The sequence below is a fragment of the Xenopus tropicalis genome, chromosome 4, assembly GCF_000004195.4.
Source record: "Xenopus tropicalis strain Nigerian chromosome 4, UCB_Xtro_10.0, whole genome shotgun sequence".
Lineage (NCBI taxonomy): Eukaryota > Metazoa > Chordata > Amphibia > Anura > Pipidae > Xenopus > Xenopus tropicalis.
The window spans coordinates 59,467,513-59,492,399 of NC_030680.2; the positions used below are offsets into that span (position 1 = coordinate 59,467,513).

At 39.3% G+C, this 24,887-nt stretch overlaps 1 protein-coding gene across 4 annotated transcripts in view; it reads left to right on the plus strand.

The window, feature by feature from the left end:
• Positions 1–222: 222 nt before the first annotated feature.
• Positions 223–24,887, plus strand: part of fanca (FA complementation group A) — a 44,410-nt gene continuing 19,745 nt past the window's right edge. For 2 of the 4 annotated variants that reach the window (XM_002933685.5, XM_012962337.3), the window contains exons 1-22: positions 224–380; positions 2,031–2,137; positions 3,785–3,869; positions 3,993–4,135; positions 4,444–4,539; positions 4,613–4,686; positions 4,760–4,872; positions 4,996–5,078; positions 5,161–5,194; positions 8,197–8,263; positions 10,249–10,361; positions 12,812–12,888; positions 13,374–13,515; positions 15,174–15,307; positions 15,969–16,079; positions 16,249–16,344; positions 16,450–16,509; positions 16,729–16,817; positions 17,077–17,137; positions 18,742–18,791; positions 19,014–19,090; positions 24,756–24,860. In XM_002933685.5, the coding sequence (XP_002933731.3) occupies positions 320–380; positions 2,031–2,137; positions 3,785–3,869; positions 3,993–4,135; positions 4,444–4,539; positions 4,613–4,686; positions 4,760–4,872; positions 4,996–5,078; positions 5,161–5,194; positions 8,197–8,263; positions 10,249–10,361; positions 12,812–12,888; positions 13,374–13,515; positions 15,174–15,307; positions 15,969–16,079; positions 16,249–16,344; positions 16,450–16,509; positions 16,729–16,817; positions 17,077–17,137; positions 18,742–18,791; positions 19,014–19,090; positions 24,756–24,860 (1,978 nt within the window). In that variant the 5' untranslated portion in view covers positions 224–319. Of the gene's footprint in view, positions 381–2,030; positions 2,138–3,784; positions 3,870–3,992; positions 4,136–4,443; positions 4,540–4,612; positions 4,687–4,759; positions 4,873–4,995; positions 5,079–5,160; positions 5,195–8,196; positions 8,264–10,248; positions 10,362–12,811; positions 12,889–13,373; positions 13,516–15,173; positions 15,308–15,968; positions 16,080–16,248; positions 16,345–16,449; positions 16,510–16,728; positions 16,818–17,076; positions 17,138–18,741; positions 18,792–19,013; positions 19,091–24,755; positions 24,861–24,887 lie in introns of those variants that run through there. The other 2 variants (XR_004222362.1, XM_012962338.2) reach the window with 2 other exon arrangements.

A 24,887-nucleotide genomic window follows, 5' to 3' on the forward strand; every position in this document is an offset into this window, starting at 1 on the left:
CCGTGCTTACATAAGAAAACCACAAAAAATGCTCACAACAAACGACGACGACGACACCCCATCCCCACAAAAAAAAGAAGAAAACTATAAATCAGACTTTATTCTCGTAAAACAGAGAACTTTAGTTTAAATTCAATTTGCCTCAACCAACATGGTTTTTCTTCGCGTAACACTTGCTTCTATTTTTTGGCCCAATCAAAATAACATTCGAAGGAATCCGCCAATGATCACAGAGCGCGGGTTGGTCTGTCTGTGTGTGGCGGAAGTGCAGTGAATTGGAGAAGCGGTGTGTAGGCACCGGGGAAATCTGCCGGCTGTGATGTCCGCTGTGCCAGGGTTTACACCTAGCGGGCAGAAGAGGAGTCTGGCAGAACTACTGGGTATTTGTTCTTAGTTTAAATACTAAGTACGGTAACCAGACTTTACCTATTGTACGGGAAAAATGTTCAGAGACGATCTGGTTCCCACTTAATGTTGTAGAATAAAGAGTCCCTCCGGATTAGCATGGAAAACCTAGTTATATTTTCAAAGTAATACGTTGGGAGTTGTATTCTTGCAATTGGACAAATGCCATGTTGCTAAAGGAACATCAAATTGTGGTTAAAAAGGATAGTTTTTTCTGCCCATTTGGTTTGTCAAATGTACACTCAAAAACAGCTTTGTTGCAGCATTCTCAATGGTTTTAGATTATTTGCAAATATAATTACTGTTGTATAATATCTGGATCCCTGGTTCTGATTCCTAAAACAATGTAACAGAAATCAACTGATTAACAGACCTGGAGGAGAGCTGACTTATACATTGTTTCAAGAGTGAAACCAGCAGAGAACAGAAAGGGATTAACAAACATTGCTTTTAATTCCAAGAATATTTACAAAGAAAGTTGGCAAAATTGCATGGTAATGGATTTTCATAGGCATAGTATTAGCAGGAGCAACTCCTTAAAGCTGAGCATACATGATCCAGTTGTAGTTGCTAACTCAGACCTTCCAGACCAAGAAGTGCCTTTTTGGACCATATTTGGTGCTAATCCAATAAACTGCCCCACTGTATGGTCAGATATCTGTCGAGCAAGTGTAATAATCTGCATAGGCCCTGATTATGAAATGATTATTAGCCTAGGGGCCAAACTGTTTGTTTGGTCCAGTTTTGACAACAAGGTGGGCAACTATCAGTATATTAAGTTTTATGAGTTTTTGTAGAGAGCCACAATGTATGTCAGCATAGATATTGCCCTGCAATAAGCACAAGTCAGTAGGAATTAGGGGTTAGGAGGATACATTTCTGCAACGCAGCTTGCTGAGGTTAGGGTTTTTGTTATCATTGCTTTGAGACCTAAATGTAAACATCTCAGATGGGGACCCTAAAGGTGGCTATTTACAGTGCAGTTTATCCATAGGGTGATGTCTCACAAGGAGATTAGTTGCCTGGGGTAATTTTGGAATCTATGAGTGACTTAAGGTGGCCATACACGAGCAGATCCGCTCGCTTGGCGATGTCGCCAAGCGAGCGGATCTTCCCCCGATATTCCCACCTACGGGTGGGCGATATCGGGGAGCATTTAGGTAAAAAAAATAATAATCCGATCGTTTGGCCCTGGGGCCAAACGATCGGATTATGTGGGCGGCAATGGGGCAGTCGGATCTGGGACCGCATCAACGAGCCGATGCGGTCCCCGATCCGACCAGATTTTCTAACCTGGCCGATCGAGATCTGGCCAATTTCAGGCCAGATATCGTTCGGCCAGGCCGCTCTGCTCTCCCCATACACGGGCCGATTAGCTGCCGAATCGGTCCAAGGGACCGATATCGGCAGCTATAGTCGGCCCGTGTATGGCCACCTTAATTCCCCCGAAATGTGTTTGCATCGGTGATAATATAAATGGCAAACAAGCACTTGTGCAAAGTTGTCTGCCAAAGGAATTGCACAACTTCAGGAAACAAAGTGACGTGTATGCCTTTCCACTGGTGATCTACTTCACCCACTGTAGCCAAGATAATAAAGTGGTAGCTCTTTTGTTTATTTCACAGATGGCAGAACAAAAAGCCTGAACAAAAAAAGCAACAATTCAGTGCTCCAGGAGGCTGCTCTGTATTTGCTAAGTTGCAATCAAGATGTCAGTCAGTTCCTCTTGGAGGTAAGAATATGCTCAGTTTCAGATTTGAATCAAAAGTCAGAAGCCTTTTGCATTAGTTCTTGCTTTGAGGCATTAGGTGTGTAGCCAGAGCTAAGTGAGTCCTCCCATTTGCTTTCTTGTTATGCTACCATTTGTATGTATGTATTTATGTATGTATTTATATCTTTATTTATAAAGCTCTACTTATATATGCAGCGCTGAACAGTAGAACAGATTAATACAACAGGGTTATTAAAATAATAATAAATAAATACAAAGTATGATAATAAATACAAGGTACAGTTGCAATAAGTTAACAATCAAAGAGCCAAGAGGATAGAGGTCCCTGCCAGTAGACCTTACAATCCTAATGGGAGGGTAACTTACAGATACAAATAGGAGAATATAAGTGCTGTAGGTTACGAATGGTAACACTGCAATATAAGTGCTAGTTCCCAGATCAGGTGCTGTGCCAGTGCTCCAAAAGGTAGTCTTTAAGTTTAGTTTTAAAAAGACTGAGGGAGAATTCTCTCTGGAGGAAATCAGGGAGAACATTCCAAATGTCAGGGGCAGCATTTAAAAGTTTATTCTTGAACCAGCAAATGTATTTTTTATAGTTGTAATATTGGTGTATCTCAGTGCATTGTGCCTGATTCTGCGCTTTCAGTAGGAGCCAGCGCTACACATTAGAACTGCTTTTAGGTAACCTATTGTTTCTCCTACTCCCATGTAACTAGACGAGTCACAAGCGGACTTGGGTTTCTTACTACTGAGTGCTATTCTGATATCTACTGGGAGCTGCTATCTTCCTGCCTTCCTATTGTTCTGCTGGGAGTGGGAGCAGTAAAGTGTGAATGAAATTTATTAGAGCACTGTTCACATGGCTGTGGCACCCTGGGAAATGAAGAATATGGCTAGCTCCATGTTAAATAAAAGTTTAAATTAGTTTTTAATAGACTTAGGGGCATATTTATCAAAATGTGAGTTTAGTGCTTAATACATAAAAACTCACCCTCATTCTATTTATTCCTATGGGATTTTTAGAAGTGTATTTATCAAAGGGTGAAAGTTAGAACTCACCATTTAATAAATACGCTTCTAAAAATTCCATAGGAATGAATAGAATGTGGGTAAGTTTTTATGTATTAAGCTTTAAACTAACATTTTGATAAATCTGCCCCTTAATGTAAAGAGATCCAATTTATGGAAAGACCCCCTATTTGGAAAAGCCGAGGATTCTGGATAACAGGTCCCATACCTATATTAATTTAGATTTATCAGAAAATCCCAGAACACTACTGGCACCTGCCTTTCAGTCACACTTGGAAATAAAATTAAAAAAAAAAGAGGATTGCAGTCTCTTTTTTTTCTAGGGATGCATCGAACCCACTTTTTTGAGTTTGGCCAAACCCACCCTGATGGATTCTGCCGAATCCCGAACCGAATTAGCATATGCATATGGTAAGAATATTGAAAACTCCCCCCTACCATGTAACCCTTCCAAATGCTAATTAGCATATGCTAATTCTGATTTGGTTTGGCCGGGACTGTGGATTCGGCCTAAACAGAAAAAGGCTGGATTCGGCCCAAATTCGGGATTCAGTGCATCCCTCCTTTTTTCAGGCTTATATTCTATTTTCAGAGTAGCTTTTGATCTCAAATTTATAGGTAGAAACACCTCCATATAAGAAGAAATGTAACCGAGAAAACCCTGATACCATCAAGTCTGAAATGCCAGCTGTAGCCTTTGTAGGTAAGTTGTTTAAGTTTGTAAGCCTGCACAATTTTTTTTGCAACATGATATTGTTTCCATTGAGTTACCTTTACCTTTTTGGTTATGTTCAATGTTCTTGATTAACATTCTCTCTTACTACAGGCTCTACATTAAGAGATCAGGCATCACGTTTGAAAATACCGCCTGGTATCCTGACCTCTAAAGCTGCATTGGCTAACATTCAGCAGATCTGTCAGGCATGTAGAGATAGCAAGTGGAGTGCTGTGTTAAATCCAGAACAGAGAGTGAGTATGCTTGGAGATTAAAATAAAGCATGCATTAAATGCAGGATTCAGACTAGTCCCGCTTTCTTTTTGCTTGATGCAAATTTCAGATTTATACAGGTAAATTAAATACAAATCCTCTGTGTCATGTGACTTGAAAATTCTTGACCACTGAAGATGACATATTTCTTTTTAAAGATGAAGCAGTTTTGTTCTATGTGCTCAAATTTGAATATAAAAATAAGATTTCTGGGTCTGGTTCAGTATGTGAATGAATTGAAAACCATTTAGATTTTGTGAATCTGTAATACAGTGTTCTACATTTTTAGGAGAAGTTGTGCAATTTGCTGAAGACTTTGAAGGGCTTGTTGGCTGAGAATTGCTTCTGCCGTTCACTTTTTTGCAAGGAAATCTGGAATTACAGGGTGAGACATGAAGAATTATAAAATGTGCCTTTAGTCAGATCTATTAAATAATTTTTTTCTGTCTCCTTTGCAGCACCCCTTAGTGTTGGAAGCTGTGTGGCACTTACACAATGATGGTATTGTGTGTCTAGAGGAAATTTTGGAGAGGTAAACCTTTAACTGATTTATATGTTAAATAGTATCAATGAAACAAGATATCTAAATATGTTTATCTTTCCAGCTATAGGGACTCAACTTCTGCTGTTGACTGGTTGTTTAGTGAAATATGTTCATTGTGTCTGTATATAGACAGTTCATCCTTCGCTGAAAACCTTCCTAAACAGATGCTATCTGGTAGGTTTTAGTGTAATGAGAATTCACTGTAATGGCATGATAGCAGATAAACAGCATTTTTAGCATGAGCATAACAATGTAAGTGGAATTTTAAAATAATAAGAACCTGACTTGTTACCACAGACTTCCAGGCTTTGTTAGTTGGAAATGGTTTCCATCGTTCTTCAGGGACTGAGAAAAATTTGGAACCGAATAAAAATAAAGAGGTATCAAAGTGTCTCTTGGATGTCTTTTTCTTTGATCACAGGAGGGTTGGTGTCATAACCATGTTTCTTACTCTTGTTTCAGATCTGCCTTTCCATTTTGGATAAATTACTTTCATGTAAGTGTACTGTTTGGTATATTCTACAGTAGAGCCTATGGGCTGCATCTGGCCTGCGGCCTTCCCCCGTGTGACCCCCCACCTGTTTGGTTGCTGTAACTGCTTGCCTTTGTGTAAACTTGTACTGAGATTTGCTGCCCACTTCATTGTTTACACCACAGATACAGGCTGTAAAGCTCTGTATTGTTTACACCTGTTATCCCCTGTACTATTCACACCTTTTAGTCCCTGCATTGTTCACAGCTCAGGCTCAAACTGTAAGCGCCCACATTGTTCACACACTGCCTGTGTGTGCCATATTATGCCTGCCCAACCCTGCCTGTGTGAGCGATACTATGCCTGCCCTACCCTGCCTGTGTGTGCGCCTTACACTGCCTGCTCTATGCTGCCTGCGGGAGGTGATCATGGCAGTGGTTTGTTCTCGGAGTTTGTTAGCATTTGGAAATAGTCATTATATTGTCCCTAAGGTGTGTAATTATGTGCTGGGGGTTGCTGTACTATCTTCAAGGAAGCCATATGGATTAAAAGGAACAGTAACACCAAAAAATGAAAGTGTATAAAAGTAATAACAATATAATGTACTATTGCCCTGCATTGCTACAACTGGTGTGTTTGCTTCAGAAAGACTACTATAGTTTATATAAGTAAGCTGCTGTGTAGCCATGGGGGCAGCCATTCAAAGGAGAAAAGGCACAGGTTACTTAGCAGATAACAGATAAACCCCCCCATTATATGGGGCTTATCTACTAGTTATCTGCTATGTAACCTGTGCCTTTTCTCCTTTTTTCCATCTTGAATGGCTGCCCCCATGGCTACACAGCAGCTTATTTATATAGTAGCTTTTCTGTAGCAAAAACACCAGTTTTTTGCAGAGCAACCGCACATTATATTTTAGTTATTTAAAACACTTTAATTTTTTGATGTTATTGTTCCTTTAAGGGTATGTCTTAATGTGACATAATTAACTTCTTTCACATATGAATGAAGGATGATACCCCTGCAGTGAACGCCAACCATTTGGGTTTTTGCTGCGCTACTAACATTAATGTGGGTAGGTCTCTTTTGATAACATGGGTGTGGTTTGAGGGGGTGCGGTTTAAAAAGGGGAGTTGTCAAAACTGGCTTCCATTATCGGCTCTTCACCGCATAGGCCAGAAAAATTCCGTCCCTCTGTACCACAGAAGTTGGACAGCACTGTTATAGTACTGTATACTTTAAACCCACCTCCAGTGGCATAATATCCCATTTGAGTTCTTATGTTTTGTTCCAGCTACAATACTCATAGTTTATAGTTGCAAATGGAAGTTCCTATTATTAATGTATATTTGTGGTGTGGAACCTCTCCATGGGGTACACATGAAACATTAAAGGACATGTAAACCCCACACACAAATTTTAATCGGTGAACAGCCTCTTTGAAATCTTTCAATACCTGCCACACTGGTTGTCCAGAGGTTCAACAGCATCCCCTTAATCACTTATATTTCCTTCTCCTCCTGTAACCCACTTGGGCCCCCCCCTCGGGAATTGGGCTTGATTCCTGGCTTGCCAGACATGGTCTAAGCTCAGATTACTAAACACGCCCCCCAGTCTAGCAGCCAGTGAAGAGATGGCATTTCTGGTTCCCATAGAAACTCAGCTCTAGCTGTCACTTCAGTTTTTTTCTCCTGAGCTCAGCTTTACTATTACAGTGCTCAAACAAAGCAGAACATTTATAAAAAAAAGTTGTGCCTGTGTGAGCCTGTTTTCTTGATGAAATGTATGCTGAATAAGGGTCTGTGTGTGTGTATGCTGTTTGCAGACTTAAAGGTAACTGATTATGTATCAGAGGAAAAATGGCCACCGGGTGAAAGCTGCTATTTGCTCTAGGAAAATGTGATAGTGCTATGCAAGAGGAGGGGATATATGCAGTACAAATGATGCCATTTGGGTGGGGGAGATGTGCACAACTGATATACATTGTAGGCAAATGTAGGCCTTTACATGTCTTTTAACCTTACATATGTTATACAATACAATAAATATTTCAGATAATTAAACTGAATAATAAACAGTTAATTTGGGTGAACCCCAGTGCACATGTATTACATACATAAACAGACCTTTCTATACACTCACATATATAAACTGTGCATACCGATACTAATACTGAACTAGATCTTGAGATCACTGTAGCCTTGGATATTATGCTTTTTTAAGAATGCATCCTAGCTTAAAGGTTTTTCTTACTGCGAATAACCACTTAGGGCTCTGGCACACGGGGAGATTAGTCGCCCGAGACAAGGGAGTTGCCTCGCAAGGCATTTTCGACGATTTGCCGAAATCGCCTGCGCAGCGTGTGCCATCCCACCGGCGACTTACATTTTCGCCGGTGGGATGGCAATCCGGGGAGATTAGTCGCCTGCAAACAGGGAGATTTGTCACGGGCGACTAATCTCCCCGTGTGCCAGAGCCCTTAAGCTGTTTCGAATAAAAGTTCATTTCCTCAGGTCTAAAAATGCATAAATACTAGTTTCGCTGCTTTTATGTATGTATATTTTGGTAATGTGAGTTATTCCTAAGTAGGGATAGGTTATATTTGGCAAGAGACATTTTAGTTTTTTAAAATGATACAAAGTAAAGAGAAAAGGCTTTCCTAGGCTGAATACTATTGGGCAGAAATTTTCCATCTATGTAGTCAATCTTAGGAGATCATGCACAGTGCTTAATGTTCTGTTCTGGTAAGAAAAACATTGGGGGCCCTAGTTAGCAAATCTTATATGCATATTAACTAAATCCAGCTGCTACTTACACAATTTAAATTCTTATTTGAAAAAGAGTTCTGCTAGTTCGTTAAATATATGGTGCTTATCTAGTGCTTGGTCAGGTTTAAATGCATTTGCTACAGGGACTTTGCTCTTGTAAAAATCTAGATCCAAAGAATTTTCATATTCAAACTCTGCATTTAATTGTATTAAAGCATTTTTGGTGCTAATCACAGTGATTATTTCTTCCTAATGTAGGGTTGCTTGATGCTGTTAGTATAGAAAAATCTGACAAGTTATCCAAGTCATCTGCAGAGCAACACTGGTAAGAAAAAAACATGGCTTTTTTAACATGCTTATGTCTGTTATTAATGTTTGACATGCCATTGCCATTCTTATAATTAAACATGTATGTCTTGAAAGTTGCAGTGATGTAAAGTGCAGTATATTTGTGGGTGCATTGGGTTCCGTGGATATACTTTAAGATTTTGACTGGCATATCAAGCTCCAGTTATTCTAAGCCCTAGACTCTAGGGTCACATTATAAGGACTTTTGAACTATCCAGTTCTGCTACATGATGACCAGTTTATCAGTGATGGGTTGGCAAGAATGCTGTATTATTGACCAGCTGCTGTTTTTTTTACAGCTCTTGGACTAGATTCTGGAGTTGACCATCTGCTACAAAAGCTAAACAGCCATTATTTGCACACACAAAAGATAAAAAAAAAAATTGCCAGCACTCAAATTTAGCCTGCGTGAATCCCTTTAAATAAAGTTTACAAAAGCTGAGGTGTTAGTATCACAATACACATATGAAAATAGCCCTTGGACAGCCTGTAGGCCTAAAATTTCACCAGAACCTTAATTTGGACAGTATTGATAATATTTAAGCTGATATGGTTAAAATGTACTAATGATTATATATATTAATCACTTTATTACTAATTATTTTGATTCAGTATGTATGGAAATTTTAATCTAAACCGCATTCCAGGTGCCAAAAGACAGTAGGCAAGCAAACACTGGACCATTACAATATTAAAAATTCTAGTTGGTGGACCATAAGACATTTTTGACTATGCAGAGCAGAGAGAGGTAGCGGGCAACAGGTGACTGTAAAGGTTAAAGGAATACTGTCATGGGACAACATTTTTTCAAAATATATCAGTTAGTAGAGCTTCTCCAGAGGAATTCTGCATTAGAATCCAAAACTTTTTAATATTTAATTTTGAAATTTCACATGGGGCTAGCCATATTTATTTTCCAAGGTGCCACAGCCATGTGACTTGTGCTCTGATAATCTTCAGTCACTCTTTTCTGTTGCGCTGCAAGTTGGAGTTGTATCTCCACTCTCTCTTTCCCCCCAGCAGCCGATCAGCAGAACAAAAGGAAGGTAACAAGATAGCAGCTTCCTGACACATGTGATAGATATCAGAATAGCACATAATAGTAAAAATTCAAATCCTGCTTGGGACTGCTCCAGTTACATGGATTAGGAGAAACAATAGGTTCTTCTGAAAACTCAGAATCAGGCACAATGCACTGAGATGGCTGCCTACACACCAATATTACTACTAAAAAAAGACATTTGCTGGTTCAAGAATAACATTTAAAATATTAGAGTTAATTATTTGCTATACAAACAGTAATTTAGAAAGTACACCATAAAAATCATGACCAAATCCCTTGACAACAAAAAATGGAAATACTTTTCCAGTAGTATGGAAAATATTGTAATCATAGCAGACATTTAACATGTCTTCTACGATGTGGAAAAATACAAACAACTTACAAATCCAAGTTTTCCACCCCCACTACTAATATTTTACATTACACAGCCCACCTTTCCAAAAATAATTCTTCTGCAGAATATTTTACCATGTGTAGTTACAGTTTGCTTTTGTTTCATATTAGCTATGCTGTTATCTCTGTGACTGTTACAATACACAGCCACCCACCTCCTCCATTCCCCACACAGGTGCATAGATCAGTTTTTACAATGCTTATCATTGCTTTTGGTAAACTAGACCTCAGGATCTTTGCTTGTGATGCAAGCAAAAAAACTCCAAACAGCAAGCTCAAGTCTGTCATGGAATGCTGTGAGTTACTTAGCATTACAACAGCACAATGTAAGATGGGCAATATAGTAGGTATGGTGGCTGTGCGTTGTAACAGTCATAGAGATAACAGCATGGCCATATGAAACAAACTGTAAATACACAGTAAAATGTTTTGAGCAGAACACTTCTTAGAAAGGTGGGCTGTTCAGTGAGTACAGGTTTGACATATATGACCTTTATCATCTGCAGGTTAAGTACCTTTGAGGTTCACAGGTATAGAGCATGTGTGGTTCCAGAATCTATTGAAGAGTTTTTTATCCATTCACTGACTCAGGTTTTCACATTCAAGCCAAAGCTGAAAGGTATGGTATTTGGTAAACGTTTCTTTATGCATGATGATTGATATTTATTTGAATGTATTAGGATCTGTGTAATTTCACGGAACTTAAGTTAACAACACAAAGCTGATATTTTCATACAATTTGGGCATTTCAAGCCAAACAGTATGGTCTTTAGTAATTGTGTGGTCTTTGTGATGCTTACACTTTGGTTTGATTTTTCTTTTCATTAGTTTCTATTTACATTTTTAGAAGCACAAGATGGATATCACAGTACAAAATTATCTTTTATCTTTGATATGATTTTTAGTTGATTAGCCAGAACTGAAAACTTTGTTGGATTATGGCAGTTTTAAGCACATCAATTGAACAGGTTGAATCAATTAGCCCATGTCCATTTGGTCATGTCAGTGTAGTGTGGCAGTCTGTGTATGTGGCCAGATTGTTTCCTGAACTATAAGTGCTTGGGAATTCATTTTCTAAACAGTGTCAGGATAAACGGATGGTGTGTTTCTCTCTGAAAAGTTGTTAATGTACAGGTGATTAAAATGAGTTACCTTTTTTTGCAGTATATAAGTCAGTATTAAAACGGTAAGGCTGAAAATACGCACCATACGCTCCTACCTGTGCCTGCACTGGAATGAATCAAATACATTTGGGTGCAGGCACATGTGGCCGACATAAAAACGCAAGACTTTGCATTCTCTCGCGTTTTTATGCGGATATTGGCTACATGTGCCTGCACCCGAGCGTATTCCATTCATTTGGGTGCAGGCACAGGTAGGAGCATATGGCGCATATTTTCGGCAAGTGTTTTCAGCTTGCCAAAAATATACGCCATACGCCTGGTGTGGCATCAGCCTAAGATCTTGGTGAAAATGTGTGCCAGACTTTAGCAAAGTTTGTTAAGAGCAGTTTTTGACTAAGAATGCAGGTACACTGAATGATATTTCAGTTAGTCAGGTTATTGACAAGGGCCCTTATAACCTGTGTCCATTAAAACACACAGGGCGTACTTTTTTTTTCCAGTTACTCTATGAAGCCCGCCTGTTTTATAAATAGGCCCACACCACCTTGTTCCCTGACAAAGTGGGGCACATTTTATAATGTCAAAAAAGGGAAAGTGCACTAAATTTTATAAATAAGTACGTGACCACAAATTCAGAGACAAGAGGTCCTCTGCACCCACCTATAATCAATATGCTAAGGACATTAAGACATTTTGTGCGTTAAGCTACCAAAAATGCCCTCCCCTTATAGCAGGGATCATTTGTCCTTATATTTCTATGTATTCAAGCTGCACATACGTTAGTCATCCCTGGTCTGGCCAGTCCTACACTTTCATCTGATTCATTAAGAATTGTATTAGTGCATTATATACTGGAATTACCTGACTGTGGTTGGGGTTGATGGGGACTACAACATTGAGCTGGACACTGCTCCTGTATAAGCTATATCAAAATAGGAAAGACTTCTTACTTGTTTATCCAGATGGCATGCAAGATAGGCACTGGAATGCATTTGTGCCTGCCAAACTCTCTTGAAACCAGTGCTGCTGAATGAAGGCAGCAGTTTATTCATGGGGCAGTGCAGGTCATTAAACTCCATTTTGGAACAGAAAGGTGTGTTGTAACTATTATTACTGTGCAGAGCAGGGTTCCAATTTTCTAAAACACAGTAGATTTGTGCTCATTTTCTGCACTTTCACTTTGGAAATAAGGCCATATGTCTCCTCAAACCTCTATGGGCCAGTACCAGATTTTCCAGTGTTCAAAATTTAATAAATCTGCCATTTAATTAATAACCAGGAATCCTAAGGATTTCCAGTAGTTCAAAATTTAGCACATTTATTAACACTTCCCTAAGAGAATCGTGTTCTAACAAACTGTCAGATTTATCAAATATGATCAATATGCCAGTTGTTCAGAATGTGTACTAAAGGCTTAAAACCTTTGTTTATTTATCTTGTAAGCCCTGATATGAATGTAGCTTAACAATATTCATGCCTAAAGACTATCTGAAATGATTTTCTGCAATAGAGAAGAGTTATGAAGTGCTTTAGGAGGAGAAAATAAAGAGCTGAAGAGATATGGAGTAGTCTGCTGTTACATTTTAACAGCAGAAGAGAGTACCTTGAAAAATTATTGGTTTGTCTTTTCATCCATTGAGAGAAACGTTACTAGCCAATACTGACAGTTATGTTACTTCTATAGTCCTCATACTCGGGGCATCAGGATGTACTTTCATGTCCCTTTTTCAGTTTTGCACCTCCTTGATCTGCCTAACACGTGGTATAGTAACTTGGAATGTCTTTTTAAAGCACACAATAAGGCCAAGTGGCTCAACTGAGCCCTCCACAGTAACCCTTCTCCTTTTAATAGATTATTTGACCCCTTTTTGTCTGCATAAACAGAAAAAGTAGAATGTTTTCACCACAGGAAACCACCGCATACATTTTTTGTTGTTTTTTTTAGTGTCGGATGCCATACAGTGCCAGGCAAACTGGAGTTTTGTGAAAGCTAACCCATTGCTGACGGATTTGTACCGTAAGGTGAATGAGAAACCCATGGACATCGGTTATGTCATGTTTGTGTAGAAATAGTTATTAAAACAATGCAGAAATTCTGTTTGATGTTAACTTTCTTAATATTTACCACTTTTTTTTCACTGATTAATGCAGTGAAAATGGTGACTGGAAAAGCTGTTTAGTACCCCAGGAATCCAGTTATTTAGAACCTGTCCATGAAATGTAATTTAGAAACAGTTTTTGAGGCTATGTGTCAGATTTATGAAAATGTGAGAATTGAGCTCACCACAGAAAAATTCACCCTCTTTCTATTCATTCCTATGGCATTTTTAGAAGCGTTTTTATCAATGAGTGAATGTTAGAGTTCAGCATTTGATAAACGGACTTCTAAAAATTCCATAGGAATGAGTTGAAAGCTTGTGGGTTTTTCTGTGGTGAGCTGTAAGTATGTATGGATTTTTCCTTGCAGTTTTCCACTTTAACACTGTCTGATATCACTTGCCATGCAGCTTTTTGTTGCTCTTAGCGCAGAGAAACTGATTGCTCACATACAGCTGGTCTTGGACACCCAGGAGGTAAATTGGCATCATGTATTGACTTGTGTTTCCTGCTTGGTTATATGCCTACCTGAAGCTCAACGACTTATTAAAGGTGAGATGCTAAAGTTCTCTGGTAAATTTACTGAAAGGAACATTGCACCCCTCCTCCCTATCTGCAGCTATGCTACAACAAAATCTAGCTGATAACTTCAATTTTAAGACATTACCTCTTTTCCAACTCAACATCATTTAAAAAAGTACATTAGAAAATGTACAGTTTTTGGACTTAAAGGAGAAGGAAAGTTAATCATTTACCTTTTACCCTGCACCAACCAAGGGTAGCTGTGATCCAGCAATCCTTTTCCTTCTTCTTACTTTGCACCGCTTGCAAATGCACAGTAGAGTGAAAGGACAAACTATAACAAGAAAGCTGGCTTTTTCACTCTACTGCACATGCGCGGGCCCTGGGATCCTGAAGAGAGAAGGAAGAGCATCACTGGCTCACAGCTACCCCGGGCTGGTGTAGTTTTCTTCTTACCAATCATTGAGGAGGCACCCCCAGAGATTTTTACCTTTCCTTCTCCATTAAAATCTACTGATGTTAAGCAATTTGGCCCTATCTAAATATGAATAGAATTTAAGGGCTATGTATTACAAGTGTATTCAAATTCTGATCTTCTCTTGAATGTTGTTTTATAGTAAACTTATATGAGAATTCCTAGTGGGCTCTCTATTTTGTATTGTATTTTTAAATTCTTTTCTAGTAAACTGTCTGTTGTTTTTAATTTTTATATTTGCCTCCCCATGACCTCTTTTTGGGCAACATGTAACTAGTAGCAGGTACTGGATCATGTTGCCTAGATAAGCATTAAATGTGTTAAGAACAGGTATTATCAAACAGTTTGCAATTCATAAACCAGATGAATGAAAACTTTTGGCTTATACATTTGCAGTGACCCAACTGGAACAGTTACTCACCCTCCCATGCCCACTATAGTAGAATGATACCCCTAAAAGTTAATAGATAAACATTGACCCCAAACAGCTACTCAGTATGACTTATTTCAGTATCCATTGTCTGTTGACATTGTAACCTAATTGTTTTTCCAGTTACATATGCCTTTGCTATATGCTGCATATGCTTATGTTGCTCTGTGAGTTAAATTGCTGTACTGTGTTTGCTAATGAAGTAAAAGTCCAACTGACCAACTGGCCTTAGTCCTTTCATGCTGTGTGGTAGTTCTTAAATTGTTTCTCCACATTCCAGCAATTGGTACTCTAAACCCAAGCAGCTCTCTGATCTTTAGGACCACACTACATAACGCAGCAAAGGAATTGGTTGACTTGACAGGCCCCATGAACCATGAATGAATAATGTCTCCTGGTAGCTTGCATGCTAAAGAACGTATATATTGATTATAGCATTGTTGAAAGTGTAGGAGTATATCTGTATACCCCTATACCATGTTTCCAGTTTACAGTTTTACCTCAGTAAGTCATGCATTAGGTTTTACAGATTGGAAACTTGGATGGAAATAAAGTTAATATAGTTCCTCATATCAAATGTAATTTTCCATGATACATTAAGTATGGACAATCTATGCCTTTTGCAAAGCTGGTGGCTTGACTTATGTATTATTCTTGTTCCTGCTAGGAACATTGAAAGCCTTGTTAATGGTGAGAAGAATGTTGAGTTAAAACTACCTCAGCATAGAAACCAATTTTTGTGTGTGTACATCTCTTTTTCATGGCAATATCCTTCTATTTCAGATCTCCTTTGTAGGATTTTGACACATGCTTTTGAGAATTATGAGTTGGAAGGTTTGATCACTGCATTCTTAATTGTAAGACAGGCTGCCTTGGAAGGTCCTGCTGCCTTTATGTCCTATACAGAGTGGTTCAAGGTAAGTGTGACCAAAAGTAACTTAAAGAGATACTGACACCAGAAAATAAACCTTTTTTACATCTATTATAACACTGTCTTTGCATGAGCTTTATAATTTTGCCATAAAAGTATTTGCCAAATGCTTTTACATTCCCTATCTGATCCCCCATGTCCCACTATGAGGGGGCAGCCATATTTGTGCAGCAGTAGCCCATTTGCATTAGGAGCTGTAACTGACAGGCTGAGATGGGACAGTCAGGTTGGCAAAACAGTCATGTTTAAGAACTTCAAGTAGCCATTGTTAATAAAAGCAAACCTATCAACAAAAAATGATCAACATGACCTATTGGTAACTTTTTATGTAGATTCATAATTTAAAAAGTAGTTTTTTTGTGTCAGTATCACTTTAAGGTGGCCATACATAGCAATTCCAATCTTTTGTGCGAGGTAGAAACTATAGAAATTCTACCTCCACCTGATGATTCAGCCCTAAACATAGATTTTGCTTGGGAGCCTTCAACGGCGCCGTTCAAAATCTTTTAACCTGGCCGACCAGACAACCAATATCCACAGCCTTTTGTAATATCGGTCGCCTCTTCGAGCCACCATACACGCATCGAATATCGTACGAAACAAGGTTGCCAGAAAATTGATGTAGTTGAACCTTGTTTTTTTTATAGTGTACCTTTGGAGCTGCTAATTCTTATCACAGCAACAGCAAGAAGTCTCTGGTTTTCTTGTTGAAGTTTCTCTCTGATCTTGTTCCCTTTGAAGCTCCTCAGTACTTAAAGGTGAGAATTCAGAGTTTTAGAAATAAATATGTCATCTGCTGAAAAAACAAAGGTTAACTCCCTCATCGTAATATAATTTTGTGTTATCGATGTGGGGTAAAATCTGCTAAAATCTTTAAAATCTGATTTGTTTTTCACCTTAAAATCAGATTTACGAATTCCTTTTTAGGTACATGTTCTGCACCCACCATTTGTACCCCCTAAGTATCGCCCCCTCTTGATGGAATATATCTCCTTGGCAAAAACCCGCCTAACAGATATGAAAGTGAGTTTACAATATAGTACAGCTATAGAACTTTTGAGATGCATGTGATAGCTTTTAGTTTCTTGACTGAATTTTATTTTACTAACAAAGTGTTTCTGTCTTCAGGTTTCTATTGAGGACATGGGTTTGTATGAGGACTTGTCTGCAAGACCAAATATAGTTCAGGTATTGTTTTTTCTATGTTTAGCCTTAAATGCTTGCCATTTATTTGTTGCCATGCTTATTAGTCATTTGGTTGCATAAGATAAGAGGCCATTCTCAGTGTTTTAAATCTGTACTTCTATTTTATCCGCAATCCAAAAAAGTGATACACTTTGGACTGCCTATACTTTCAAGTTAGAGGATAGAAATTCATGGAATATTGTTCTATTTACATTTTTACAGCTAAAGTCTCAAGCACACCAAGATGTAGAAAAAGCGGTGAATATATTTGAGAACACTGGCAAGATTCCAGCTAGTGTAATGGAAGCCAGGTAATATTAATATACATGCACCTACAAGTGGCACACAAAATATACTTCTGTGGTTCCCTTTGAATTTCAAGTCAATGGAAGTCACAGAACAGAATTGTGTGCTCTTTTTGAATGTATTGTATCATGTGAACCATCAGCCTATAGGGATTAAAGGGCTTCACAAAGGATTTGACAAACTATGAATGTTGTTTTTGTATCTCTTGTATTCGTACTTTGTATTTTCTCTACTAAATTTGACTATGATTAATTCTGTTTACAGCATATTTCGCAGACCATATTTTACATCTCGCTTCCTACCTTCCCTCCTCACCCCTCGTGTGGTTAGTGTGCTTTATTTTTTTTAACTAATTGCTTTATTAGAGTATTTACGTTTACATATAACATTGGTTACATTAAGCTTTGAAAAATACTATGCAAATATACTTCCTGTAGTCGTGATTTAACTGTTGTCGAAATAATCAAGCCTTATATTGTCATTGCTATAAAAGTGGGAGGTGGTGGGAGGGATAATGCAGTTTAGTGCTTAAATCGTTTATCTGTTGTTTGGGAATGTATTTTTCATATAGTTATGCCATGGTTGCCATATTGCTCTGCGAGTCTCTGTGGTGGCTTCCTTTCTTCCATTTTCTCATTGTTGAAGATTAATGTATATAGTTCTTGTCGTCATTTTTTTGTTATTATTATATATGAAGCTTTTAGGATCTTGAACAGGAGTTTTGTGCTGTCTCTGGTTTTAACTGAATGTCCTTTTGAGTCCATTACGAAGGAGTAAAGACACATTTTCCATTTTTTTTTTTGGTCCTTTAGACAACCCCACCACATATGTTGCAAAATTCCTTGTTTCTCACATCCTCTACAGCATTTTTCATTAGATTCTGGGTTAATTGCTTTCATTTTGGTGGGTATAAGATAGCAACAAATGAATAGTTTTCCCTGGATCTCTATGTGATTATTGAAAGGTTAGTATGCACCAAACAATCATATATCTAGCAATTGTTCATCAGCTAGAAAATTGATCAGGCAGGTTTAAAAATTTTCATCGTTAACAATTAAAATTTGGCCCTTGTCCAATCGTTTTCAGGGCCAAGCAGGCAGCTACCCACAGTTGTAACTAGACAGCCACCCACAGTTCAACTTGACTGCATTGCTTGAAACGGTCATTTTCGTTGATGGAAAAACCATGCTTTTAAATGATCGCTTCACGATAAGCTTGGTTTCTGTGTTGTCAAAAAGATGAAGGGTTTCTAAGACAACCTATTTTCTATAGCCTGATTTACTATGAGTTTAGATTACATTTTTATTAATGGGTGCCTTGTGTGAAGTGATTTTTAGTACTCTTAAGAGCTCATTTAAGTTATATCTCTTTCCAAATACATTTTTGTGTTACATCAGCAAAAAAGTAGAATGCTGTTTTGAGATGTGATGCCTTCGCCTATTGACGGGGCCACACCACCAAAATTAAAGAGGTAGTTAAAATTTATGTTGACTTTTAGTATGTTATAGAATGTCTCATTCTTAGCAACTTTATAATTGTCTCCGATTTGTTAAAATATAAAATTTGCAAGTTCTGATAAAAAATGTGTATCTTACTGTATATGCATGGAAGATAAACGTTACTTTAAAATACAGTAGAATTTTGGTTGGCTGGGAGAATCAATATTTTCTTTTACTGGTAAAATTCTCTAATCTGTATTACGGAAGGGAAAAAATAAGGAAGACCAACACAGCTTTGTTTATAAAAGCCTATACTTAACTCAGCATTTTATATTTAGGTTATATTCATACATAATGTATGTAGAGGAACAAGAGAACTGAATAGCCACCACCACTTTAAATTACACACTGTAATAACCACCATTATAGCATTTATAGATGGGGAAAAGACATGCACTTTGCTAGAATATAACCCACATTTCTGTTTTAGCTCCCTGCTGTTCCAGATGCGCTCATGCTGCTTATTGATTCAATGAAAAGGTGAGGAAAATACTACATAGTGCTGGTAAAATTTTTGTTGCTGATTTGAAATGCAAGCCCATCCCTTGCTTGTCTGTGGCTACACACAATCACTAGGCTAAATAGCTGTCCACATTAAACCAAGACATAGAGCTAAGCATTATGCCTTCAGAGGCCTTTTTCTTGTAATGAATCTGACTGTTCTCTCAGGTCTTATTTTTTTCACACTGGTGTTTCCTGCAGAGCAGATAAGATCCCTACAAACATGTTTGACACATATCTAGAAGCTTGTGATCAAGAAAAGCAGAGGAAGCAAGAAGGTAAGGCTCATTTGCTCCAAGCTAAAGTTAAAAGCCAAATACAAAAACAATCACTTCTACCTGAATTTGTAATTGATGAGTAAAACAGAGCAGTGTTATGAGAAAAAAAGAATTACATTTTAAAAAATAAATGGAAACCTAACAAGAAGTCACTCCTGTCATGCTTTATAACTTCAGTAAAATACTCCAAAGTGCCCTCTTCTGCATTAGACTTAGCGATGAGGTCTTATGAGGAAAAGAAAAAGAAAAAAAAATATATAGTGTAATACTGTTATTGCTTCTTAATGTGCACTCTCATGTGCTTTTTAACACCAGTGATGACTTTTACTTATATCACCCTTTTGTGCCCAGTTGTGATATCCCTTTCCGATTGCCAATCTACTTACAAGACCCCCTTGGGTTTATATGGCATCCAATTGGTTCGCTTGTAGCTCACAACTCTTTGCTTTCCCAACTCTTAATTTCAGGCAGTATTAGGAACCACTTCAAATAGGTAAATTTCCAACTTTAGCAACTTTAGGTTAATTCCACGACTTTTCAGTTTCCCTTCCCCTTCTGTGCACTTACTGTGGAATAAATAATAAATGCATACGCCATATGTGTAAAAATACTTTAATACAAATAAAACTTCCCAATACACTCACAAACAGATTATAGGATGCGTGTGTCAGGAGTCACTGGTATGGATCACGAGCGCGAGGAAGCCGGAAGTGGCGAAATGCGTCAGCGGCCGGAACTAGGGGTAGGCAGAAAAGGCAGCTGCCTAGGGCGCAACCATTGAGGGGCGCCAGGTAGGAACCTCTCCTGCCTACTCCTAGTGCTACTTTGTCATTGCCTAATTACAAGCGGCGGAGGCAATGACCGACTAACCGCCCCGCCCCCCTGCACCTCCTCCTGTGCATTGGCGCGCATGCGCCGTTCGGGGGGAGGAGGTGGGCGGAGTTGGCCGACCGGGTTGCCTAGGGCGCCCGGTCGGCTTGGCCCGCCCCTGGTCAGCGGTGAGAGAGGCCGCGGAGAGGAGCACTTTATAGGGCAGGACTGCTGAACCCAGGAACAACACTGTCGTGAACAGGGAAAGAAAAAGGAGCAGCCACCTGATCCATACCAGTGACTCCTGACACACGCATCCTGTACTCTATTTGTGAGTGTATTGGGAAGTTTTATTTGTATTAAAGGACATGTCAACCCCCCAACCAAAAATTTTAGCACTGAAAAGCCTCACAGCACTCTTTAAATACCTGCCACTCCGGTCCCTCAAAAGCAAGCAGTAAAGCTGCAACGATCCCTTGATAGTTACATAGTTACATAGGGTTGAAAAAAGACCAGTGTCCATCAAGTTCAACCCATCCAAGCAAACCCAGCACACCCAACCCACACCTACCAATCTATACACTCACATACATAAACTATATATACAACCACTAGTACTAACTGTAGATATTAGTATCACAATAGCCTTGGATATTCTAATTGATCAAGAACTCATCCAGGCCCCTCTTAAAGGCATTAACAGAATCTGCCATTACCACATCACTAGGAAGGGCATTCCATAACCTCACTGCCCTCACCGTGAAAAACCACCTACGCTGCTTCAAATGGAAGCTCCTTTCCTCTAATCTAAAGGGGTGACCTCTGGTGCGCTGATTGTTTTTATGGGAAAAAAGAACATCCCCCAACTGCCTATAATCCCCTCTAATGTACTTGTACAGAGTAATCATGTCCCCTCGCAAGCGCCTCTTTTCCAGAGAAAACAACCCCAACCTCGACAGTCTCACCTCATAGTTTAAATCTTCCATCCCCTTAACCAGTTTAGTTGCACGTCTCTGCACTCTCTCCAGCTCATTAATATCCTTCTTAAGGACTGGAGCCCAAAACTGCACTGCATACTCAAGGTGAGGCCTTACCAGGGACCTATAAAGGGGCAAAATTATGTTCTCATCCCTTGAGTCAATGCCCTTTTTTATACAAGACAGCACTTTATTTGCTTTAGTAGCCACAGAATGACACTGCCTGGCATTAGACAACTTGTTATCAACAAAAACCCCTAGATCCTTCTCCATTAAGGAAACCCCCAACACACTACCATTCAGTAGATAGTTTGCGTTTATATTATTTCTACCAAAGTGCATAACTTTGCACTTATCAACATTGAACCTCATTTTCCAGTTTGCTGCCCAGTTTTCCAATTTTGTCAAATCGCTCTGCAAAGCAGAGTTTCTCCCTCTGCACAGCTCTGTAACTCCCTATCCCTATCCATTAGTACTAAAACTAAAATTAGTGTTGACATCACCTTTAAAGTATTTAAGTTTTTACATCTATTGCATCTATTTTACCCAGTTTCATTTTTACACTAAACTATTCCTTTAAAGCTATGAAGATGGGGTCTGCTTCTGGGAATAAACCAAAGAACTACTGGCTAGGAAGCTGGCACACTTCCCTAGTGGCCATCCAAACCTGTCACTGCCAACGTAAATGATGATACAGTTCAAGTTTTCGTCTAAATCTCTAACTAAGCATATGCCATTGTAGCTTTTTATTTGATTTATTGTGGAAACCACAACCATTCCTTGAAGGAAAACTATACCCCCAAACAATTTAGGCCTCTAAACCATTTTCATAAAAATATACTTTTTAAGTATTATGTGCTATTGGGTACTCCTAAATAGCTGTGTTAAGAATTATGGGCTGCCTCTTGGGATCATAGGATTCACAGAGCACACAAACAAGCCAAGGCACACACGCATGCTAGGTCACATCAGCCAGTTAATGGAAAGAGTTCTGTCTTTTGCTTCCACACTTCTTCCTGTTACAGTTAGAGCTGCATTGTTTATGTGATCTCTGAAGGAGCACACACTAAGGGGTATATTTATCATGCTGTGTAAAAAGTGGAGTGAAGCATTACCAGTGATATTGCCCAGCAATTGGATCTTAACAGTTAGAAAACTATTGTCCCGCCGGTTTTTTTAGCGCATCCCGCTGTCCCAGATAGTTCAATCAATCTATGGGGGCTATTGGGGGAACTTACTACGGGGGCATTGTCTATGGGGGCAATTGGGGACACTGTGTGTGGGGCCCCTATAGTAGGTGTTTTTTTTAATTATTTTATTTTTACTTCCGTAATATTTGGGGGAGGGGGCACAAAAGTAAATTTCTGCTTAGTGCACCCATTGGCCAGCAGCGGCCCTGCTTGCAAAAGTATTCGGCCTCCTTGAACTTTTCCACATTTTGTCACATTACAGCCACAAACATGAATCAATTTTATTGGAATTCCACGTGAAAGACCAATACAAAGTGGTGTACACGTGAGAAGTGGAACGAAAATCATACATGATTCCATTTTTTACAAATAACTGCAAAGTGGGGTGTGCGTAATTATTCAGCCCCCTGAGTCAATACTTTGTAGAACCACCTTTTGCTGCAATTACAGCTGCCAGTCTTTTAGGGTATGTCTCTACCAGCTTTGCACATCTAGAGACTGAAATCCTTGCCCATTCTTCTTTGCAAAACAGCTCCAGCTCAGTCAGATTAGATGGATAGCGTTTGTGAACAGCAGTTTTCAGATCTTGCCACAGATTCTCGATTGGATTTAGATCTGGACTTTGACTGGGCCATTCTAACACATGGATATGTTTTGTTTTAAACCGTTCCATTGTTGCTGGAAGGTGAACCTCCTCCCCAGTCTCAAGTCTTTTGCAGACTCCAAGAGGTTTTCTTCCAAGATTGCCCTGTATTTGGCTCCATCCATCTTCCCATCAACTCTGACCAGCTTCCCTGTCTCTGCTGAAGAGAAGCACCCCCAGAGCATGATGCTGCCACCACCATATTTGACACTGGGGATGGTGTGTTCAGAGTGATGTGCAGTGTTAGTTTTCCGCCACACATAGCGTTTTGCATTTTGGCCAAAAAGTTCCATTTTGGTCTCATCTGACCAGAGCACCTTCTTCCACATGTTTGCTGTTTCCCCCACATGGCTTGTGGCAAACTCCAAACGGGACTTCTTATGGTTTTCTGTTAACAATGGCTTTCTTCTTGCCACTCTTCCATAAAGGCCAACTTTGTGCAGTGCACGACTAATAGTTGTCCTATGGACAGATTCCCCCACCTGAGCTGTAGATCTCTGCAGCTCCCCCAGAGTCACCATGGGCCTCTTGGCTGCATTTCTGATCAGCGCTCTCCTTGTTCGGCCTGTGAGTTTAGGTGGACGGCCTTGTCTTGGTAGGTTTACAGTTGTGCCATACTCCTTCCATTTCTGAATGATCGCTTGAACAGTGCTCCGTGGGATGTTCAAGGCTTTGGAAATCTTTTTGTAGCCTAAGCCTGCTTTAAATTTCTCAATAACTTTATCCCTGACTGGTGTGTTCTTTGGACTTCATGGTGTTGTTGCTCCCAATATTCTCTTAGACAACCTCTGAGGCCGTCACAGAGCAGCTGTATTTGTACTGACATTAGATTACACACAGGTGCACTCTATTTAGTCATTAGCACTCATCAGGCAATGTCTATGGGCAACTGACTGCACTCAGACCAAAGGGGGCTGAATAATTACGCACACCCCACTTTGCAGTTATTTTATTGTAAAAAATGTTTGGAATCATGTATGATTTTCGTTCCACTTCTCACGTGTACACCACTTTGTATTGGTCTTTCACGTGGAATTCCAATAAAACTGATTCATGTTTGTGGCTGTAATGTGACAAAATGTGGAAAAGTTCAAGGGGGCCGAATACTTTTGCAAGCCACTGTATATAAATACAAAATAATCCAGTTTGGCAAGGTTCTTTCACTGTTCTGTCACTTAACATAATATAATCTGTTGGTTAAGTATTCATTCTGGGGGTATAGATTTCCCTTAAACCTCAACCTAAACAAAAGACAAAAAATTTTATCATTAAGGTTATAATAGCTCAACTGGACTTAAAACTAGAGAAACAACTACTCACTGGACTTTAGCAGAGAAGTACTTTATTATGAACATTATCTGTGAGATAGGACATTATAACATATTGTATTTTTCTCTTACATCCTTGGGGGGAGACCAGAACACAACAAAAAACTTCTCCTCCCTTCTCCTCCTATATATATCCTATGCTGAACCCTTCCCACTCTGACACCAGGGGTTATGCTCAAGTCGGGAGCACACCTAGACAGTTAATCCCCCCCCCCCCCCCCCCCCCCAATGTGGGATTCCTTTGCAGGGGTCAATATCTTGCAAGCTGGACATCAGGACTGAGAGTCAATTTTTCCAAGGGCCAGGAAGAGCCCATTTGTGTTGCTTGCCCAGGGGCTGGCAAGTAATCTACCCCCTCCACACAGGTTCCACCCCCTCAAGAGAATCACTGGAGGATGAAATCCCTTCCAATTAAGGGGGGTGGTGGAGTATATGTCTTCTGGTGCAGATGAAACCTGTTAGGGAGGTTCACCATCACATTGATGGCCTAATTAGAGCAATTAAAAAATCACTAGAATTGGAGGATCCATCGGTTGCGGGAAAGGCTAACAAGGGCCCCTTCAAACACCAGCTAAAGCATTGCAGTTTAAATTTATTAGGAGACAGTACATTTTTGCTGAATTAGCGAGATATATAGGAACAGTTTTTAGTACTGAATGTGTTCTGCTTGCAAGTTTTGGTTTGTTATCACTGATCTAATTATTGTAACTTTGTAAGGGAGGGAGCAGAGAGATCAATCTCTTCCCGAAGAGCCCCTAGGAAGACTGCAGTTAGCTCTCTCTGACCTTCGGCCTCTCGTCACAGATACAAACAGATATAAAGGTAGATAAAATTAGCTCCATCTACTGT